Raw genomic sequence first — 7,295 nt, 5'->3', positions numbered from 1 at the left:
GCCACCTTTCTACTACTGGACAAACCATTTGATAATGATAGTTATTCTAAATATTTTCACAGTAAAGTAGTTAATATATTGATTTGTTTCATATTTTATCAATTAAATAATACAAGTTTTTTAATGAGGACAATTTGCATTTGTCTGTCTGTCAGTTTTATTTGTCAGTATGTCAGTCTGTCTGTCCATCCGTCCATCAGTTGGTCTGCCTGTACGATCTGTCTTTCCATCTCTCTGTCCATCTGTCTGTCAGTCTGTCTGTCCATCAGTCCAACTGTGCATTTGTCGGTCAGATTTATTTGTCAATATGTCAGTCTGTCTGTCCATCCATCCGTCAGTTGGTATGCCTGTATGTTTGTCTGTCCATCTGTCAGTCAGTCTGTCTGTCCATCTGTCCGTCAGTCCACCTGTACATTTGTTTGTCTGTCAGTCTGTCTGTCCATCTATCCATCCATCCGTCCGTCAGTTGGTCTGCCTGTATGTTTGTCTGTCCATCTGTCAGTCAGTCTGTCTGTCCATTCATTTGTCAGTCCACCTGTACATTTGTCTGTCAGTTTTATTTGTCAATATGTCAGTCTGTCTGTCCATCCATCCGTCAGTTGGTCTGCCTGTATGTTTGTCTGTCCCTCTGTCAGTCAGTCTGTCTGTCCATCCGTCCATCAGTCCACCTGTACATTTGTCTGTCTGTCTGTCCATCCATCCATCCATCCATCCGTCAGTTGGTCTGCCTGTATGTTTGTCTGTCCATCTGTCAGTCAGTCTGTCTGTCCATCCGTCCGTCAGTCCACCTGTACGTTTGTCTGTCTGTCAGTTTGCTCGTCAATATGTCAGTCTGTCTGTCCATCAGTCAGTCTTTCTGTCAGTCAGTCCATACGTCTATCTGTTGATCTGTCCGTCAGTTGGATCGACCGTACGTTTGTCTGTCTGTCAGTCGGCCCGTCAGTCCTTCTGTCAGTTTGTCTGTCCGTCAGTCCGTCTGTCTGTGTCACTCCTTCCTGTGACACTGTTTGTTCTTCTGCTGTGTTTCATTGAACGTAATGAACGTAGACTGGTTTCATTAGCACTGACTCTAATCTCATCTGTAGTGAATTTCAGACACGCACTGCTGAACCTGCAGATAGCACGCTTCTTTCTGATGCAGGTTCTCCGTCACTCTTGTCCCAGTGACCGGCGGATAACCGGAGGAGGATTACAGGACAGGGACAAGCTGCTGTGCCGGGAAAGCTTGGGAAGATATCTCATAATCTAAATAATTTAAACTGCCTTTCTAAATAAAGTTAACTGCTTCGCCAGATACTAACAAAACTTGAATACGATTAATTATTGTTCTTAGTCACATAAATGTATTTTTATTTATACATACTCATTCATACATTTATTTAATTGGCATATTTAATATATTAATTTAACCGAGATTAATAGTTATAATAATTATAATTATTACAGTCTATTTTATCATTCTATAAATTTCCTTTCTCAAAATATATTTCTGTAATATACCATTTTTATTTTAGTTTTTAATAAATTTTATGTTACTGTTAATTCAATTTCTTAAATCATATAGCATAAGGCTAATATTAAATCATATTATATTCTAATATAAATGTATTAAACTGTAATTCTTTTAAAATTATAAACTTTATAGTATTTAAACATTATACTAAAATATATATATATATTTTTATTCTTTATCTATAAATAATTGGCAACGTTGTTTAATCAGGTTATGTAATTATAGTCTGAAAATTCTTAGCAATTTACTCATGTATGTTACCTGAAACCAAGCTTATTTTATTTAGTTTATTATTTTTAAATTGAAAATAGATTTTTTTGGCTCCTTCACACTGGCTCATGAGGGAAGAAGCTGTTGAAGTTATTGAGCTGCCATGTTTCCTAATTCTTTAACCTCTTCCTGCAGGACCGCAGTGGCAGACGTAGCCTCAAACCTAATGTTGGCAAAGAGAGCGAGAAGAGCAAAATAGAAATGCCCCACCGCAGTGAGTTCACCAGCGTGACTGATTCAGATCTCATCCGCCTGAAAACAGCACATCCTCAGACACGTTCACAACCGCTCAGACGCTAACCCGTTTACGTGGAAGTAATGAACTTGTTTCTGTCCGTGTGTTTGGCTCGAGGGCCGGTGATGAGTAACGAACAGCACTTTCTGAAGAATGGTTCCCACAGACCCGCTGCTCCCGTTCGGAGGGTTGAAGTGTGTTCAGCTCACACCGTTTGGTTTTTACAGGTACTAGTGATAACCGAATTTGCATTAAACCTGTTGAGTGTGAACAGAGCATCGCGCGAAGTTTTAAGCATTGCATATTTGCATGAAGTTTCACTCTGTTTTGCGGCGCATGGCATCGCACTGTTGTCACGGCGGCCCAGAAAGTGCCAGCTCTCATGAAAACGTGTCTCTTCTTCTGAAGTGAGATGAAGGTACTTCTTTTTTTTCAACTCCTCCTCCATCTTTTGTCAGACTTTTGTTTTGCCAATATTTAGTGCACATATAGTCTCCGGCTGCTGTCTATGACTAACTTTATTGTCAGTGTGTGTGTGTGTGTGTGTGTGTGTGTGTGTGTGTGTGTGTGTGCGTGTTGTGTGTGTGTGTGTGTGTGTGTGTGTGTGTGTGTGTGTGTGTGTGTGCGTGTGTGTGTTGTAGTGTGAGTGTGTGCAGTGTGTGTGTGTGAGTGTGAGTGTGTGTGTGTGTGTGTGTGTGTGTGTGTGTGTGTGTGTGTGTGTGTGCGTGTGTGTATGATTGTTAATCTGCAATGAGAGATGTGCATCCCAATTCATTTAAATCAAACTGCAGGTTATTTTGACTAGGCTGAATAACTAATTACGTAAAAAATAGCTAGCTAACACAATAAAAATGTGTATGTATGTGTGTGTGTTTTTGTAGCCTCTCTGTCTGCCGTCGAAATTATTGCCTGAAATTATATACAAAAATAATATGCAATTTTTTGAAAAAGCATAGCATGTTAGATTTTCATTTAAACTTTGTCTTTTTGGAGGCTAACAGTGTGAATAGTTATTATTTTTTTTACATTTTATTTCGACAGTATCTGCTGTCTTTTGAGCTGAACTCACTGCCAGACTGCCCTTTTCCCGGACGACGCAAATTCTGGCATAGCCTTCCTCCCAGGTATCCTCAGCGAAGTTTAGCTTCATCTCCGTGTCTGTCCTGCACCTCTGACCCCGATGATCACTTGTAATTGTTTCAGATGCACACTACAGTCCGCCGGTAACCGTTATTAACCTTATTGCGGACGAAAACGACCTCAATTCCACAAGTGACTGACATCCGCTGGCCCACAAACACCCGAGAGCACGCGCGCTAATGTTCTTCACTCAGACTTTTGTTTGTCGTAAGTGTTGCCGTTTCCCATTACCCACGTTTCCATCCAGAACCGACTCTACCCTCTCGGCCCGCTCGAGTTTGTACGTGTATTTATGAGCCGATTTCTGTTCATTAACTATAATGTAAATAATCCCGTGAGGCCGGCGGCTGAAAAATGGCTCCCATTGAGTGTCATTATGAAGCTGCGGACGGTGTGGGCAGAGTGTGAGAGGTCAGATCGGTGTGTGTGTGTGTGTGAAGTGTGTGTGAAGTGTGTTGTTCAGCGTGACGCCGTAGAGGATCATTGCAGGGGCAGAAAGCGCCACGTTCATCAAACGCTATTTTCTCAGGAAGCTTTTAATGAATCCCTTGTTTATTTCCCCGCTTGTCCGCTTATTCAGAGGAAAGCACAAGTCAGATGAAGCTTTCAGAAAAGTGAAGATACATTTTATTTAGTTTATTTAAGCAGTTCTTGTGTTATTGATTCTTTAGTACGATAAATCACTTTGAATAGAAGCATCTAATAAATACATTAGGGTTAGATATACTATATATGTATGTATATATATATTACATTATTGCTGTGAAAATTAATCATGATTAATTAGCTTTTTCATATGAGTGTACGCTGTATATATTATGTATATATAAATACAAATATAGGCATATGTCTGCATATATCTGTTTAAGAAAAATATGTTTATATAATATAATTTTTAATAATTTATATAATATAATAATATACTATATAAATGTGCATATACATATAAATATTTTTAAAACATTTATGCATACATATTAAATAATCACTACACATACATGTATTATGTAAACTATTTTATTATTTTTTTTGGATGCGATTAACCTTTAGACAGCACTACAGTAATTAAATAAATTACAAGATTACTAAATAAACATCTGTGCGTTTATATATGTACACGAATATAGTTGTAATATACCATATAATCTAAAATGCACATATTACTTCCTCGTTACTTATATTTATTACTTACACGCACATCGTCGTCGTCATTTTGACCATGAATGCTTGCAAAAACACCAGGCTGTGTGTCTTTGATGTGCTTTAACATTTGCTGCTGCATGCTTCCCGTTTCCTCGATCCTGGGAATGATAAAATGGCTCTCCTCGAGTATCCAAATGTCACGCGGCCCATCCAGTCAGAGCTGATATGAATGAGATCAGATGAGATGTAAGCATTCTGGGTAGGAAATGTCTGAGCGTCTCCGGGCCGTCAAAACTCCTTAAAAACACCCGCTGCATCTGTTGCCATGGCGAATGGGTGCTGTTATTGTTAACGAAAACTATTAAAAATGTTTTGGGTAATTAATATAAAGCTGAAATAATAGGAAATGGCAAGTCAATGGTACTTCTAAAGCATTTGTTGTTTTTATTTCAAGTTAATACATTATTAAAAGCAAAACCTGTGTTATTTAGGGTCGTTACAGGCAACTGAAACCATAATAAAAAAAAATAGTTAAATCTAAAATACCTAAATAAATGTCAAAAACAAAGTAACTGAACTTTACAAATATTAAAATGGTATCTCGGTGATGTAAAATAAATGATATAATTTTATGAATCTGAGCTAACGTTAATTACTGTAACACACGCTCATATTTATAAGTTGTAGGTTGCTCCTTTAGAGCTCAGGAGACTCAATAGAGAGGCTAGTTAATCATTTAAGCTTACTTTTTCACAAAATATCGTCACGGAAACGAGTCAATAGTTGCAGGTGGCAGCTCAGATCAATAGAATTTAATGAGAAAAGAGTTCATATCGAGATCTCTGACTTGCTGTTGAGGAGAAACATCTGAGATGTGTGTGTGTGTGTGTGTGTGTGTTGGTTGCTTTGTGCTTGCGCAGCACGTGTTAGCGCGCTCGGAGGTGTGTGGGTCACCGCGGTCCTCTGGGGTTTAGGCCTGATTTCTTCTGCATACGTCAGCAGGCTACATCTGAGGAAATTACAGCGGCGCTCTGTGAAAGGACTAATCGAAATTCACCTATAGACAAACACGCACACTTGTGCTCCCCGACCAAAGTGCACGGAACGCAGACTGCATTTCTAAAGGTCAAAGGTCAAAACAACTCAACCTTGTGGCTTTTGCAGTAGTGCACGGCAAGTACTCAATAGTAACACCAAAGAGAGTCCTAATACTGAGGAACACCAGTTCCCAGGCAGCTTGCAGAGCATCGGTGTCTGTCCTGAATCTTGAGACGTCTTCATTTGGTCTGTTTTAGATGACGGCACAGATGTCCTTCACTGCTGGTGATGTCCCACAATCCTGTGCATGCTGCTCACAATGTGGAGAATAAAAATAGCTGTGTGAGGTAAATACATTTTTGTTGATTTAATTTGTTCGGTTAAATAGGTTTAAAAACATTTGTTTTGCTAAAATATATACATTTTGTATTTTCATGCATAAAGATGCATAAAATAAATGTGTGTGTATATATATATATATATATATATATATATATATATATATATATATATATATATTTTTTTTTTTTAATTTAATAAAAATAAGTTTATTTAATTATTTACCTATTCAGTGCATGTTTTGATTAATATTTGATTAAATGCTAAATATTTTCAGAATAATTTTTTTGTATCTATCTCTGTTTCATACACGTGAACAGTTTCTTTCTTTATGCTTATTTATTTAGTTTGCTACCTTGCATACAGCAGTTACAAAAGTGATGGAAGGAGGTAAATATCATTGTTTTTATTTAAAGTAATTATTTTAACATTTAATTAAAATGTAACATTTAATCTAATTAATTATAATTGTCTAAAAATCTAAATTGTGTATATTATGCATCTCTGTATATATATATATATATATATATATATATATATATATATATATATATATTATTTATTTATATTTGTTTATTTTTTACTGGCAATTAAAAAAATGTGGAATGCCTTTTTTTAATAACTTGTAGCTGTATGTTTTGATTAGAAATATGAATTGCTCTCGTCTGGAATTAGTTGCAGGTCATGATGGACAGGTAATGCGGCTGGAGCGTGTGAGTCCAACATCAGAAAATGATTATGTAGCAGAACTGGACTGAAAGCTCTGTGAACAACTGCTGTAATCCCCCGCTAAGAAGAACGACAAGAAAGAGAGGAGAGGAAGTGAAAATCAATGGAAGCTAGAGAGTTTCCTCGGCTAATTAACAAGAGCTCGTTCACTGTCATAAATCCAGTGCAGGAAAACACAGGTACTGAACGTACACCAGCACCGTCTCCATCTGTCCCGTTTCACTAATGCAGTACTGTACAAGATGACTCTAACGTAAAAGGAGATTACTGACGAATAAAGCAAGCTTAAATAATAATCTCTTGTACTGTAGGCTCGAAATTCAACGCGCACATTTGTAAGAATTAGTTTTGTTTTTTAAATACAGCTTTACTCCAGTTTTAGTTATTTTACTAAATAAATGAATTGTACAGCATATATATATATATATATATATATATATATATATATATATGTATATATATATATATATATATATATATGTATGTATATATAATGTATATTAGCGCTGTCAAATGACTAATCGCATCCAAAATAAAAGTTTTTAGTTATATGATATGTGTGTTTATTGAGTATATATATATATATATATATATATATATTAATACACACACATAAAGCATATTTTTCTCTAAAAGCCATCTTGGTCAAAAATGAGAAACACAAACTAGACCGAAAGAAATGATAATACACATAATAAATATAGAAAGCACACATGTTATGTAAACCAAGTCATATTAAATAACACTAATGCATTATTTTTTCAGTATTTTTAACCAAATAAATGCAGCCTCGGTGAACAGAAGAGACTAAACGTACTGATTTCTTTTGAATGGAGATGCATATACAATTTCGTTTCATTTTTATAAAAAAACCCCCCACAAAAGCCA

General features: G+C 36.3%; 1 protein-coding gene across 4 annotated transcripts in view; it reads left to right on the top strand.

Annotated features, from left to right (window-relative positions):
* Nucleotides 1-6,809, top strand: part of LOC122335301 — an 18,598-nt gene extending 11,789 nt beyond the window's left edge. Inside the window, exons 7-15 of one of the 4 annotated variants that reach the window (XM_043233132.1) lie at nucleotides 1-1,228; nucleotides 1,919-1,997; nucleotides 2,136-2,245; nucleotides 2,386-2,436; nucleotides 3,060-3,142; nucleotides 3,222-3,365; nucleotides 5,597-5,686; nucleotides 6,026-6,068; nucleotides 6,354-6,809. The exon at nucleotides 1-1,228 is cut by the window's left edge and continues 312 nt beyond it. In XM_043233132.1, the coding sequence (XP_043089067.1) occupies nucleotides 170-1,228; nucleotides 1,919-1,997; nucleotides 2,136-2,245; nucleotides 2,386-2,424 (1,287 nt within the window). In that variant the 5' untranslated portion in view covers nucleotides 1-169 and the 3' untranslated portion in view covers nucleotides 2,425-2,436; nucleotides 3,060-3,142; nucleotides 3,222-3,365; ... (1 more) ...; nucleotides 6,026-6,068; nucleotides 6,354-6,809. The remainder of the gene's footprint in view (nucleotides 1,229-1,918; nucleotides 1,998-2,135; nucleotides 2,246-2,385; nucleotides 2,437-3,059; nucleotides 3,143-3,221; nucleotides 3,366-5,596; nucleotides 5,687-6,025; nucleotides 6,069-6,353) is intronic. The other 3 variants (XM_043233134.1, XM_043233133.1, XM_043233131.1) reach the window with 3 other exon arrangements.
* Nucleotides 6,810-7,295: the final 486 nt, after the last annotated feature.

This window comes from Puntigrus tetrazona, unplaced genomic scaffold (genome assembly GCF_018831695.1).
Source record: "Puntigrus tetrazona isolate hp1 unplaced genomic scaffold, ASM1883169v1 S000000746, whole genome shotgun sequence".
Lineage (NCBI taxonomy): Eukaryota > Metazoa > Chordata > Actinopteri > Cypriniformes > Cyprinidae > Puntigrus > Puntigrus tetrazona.
Note: the sequence above shows the minus strand (reverse complement) of the source record. Positions and strands in the feature narration are given on the sequence as shown.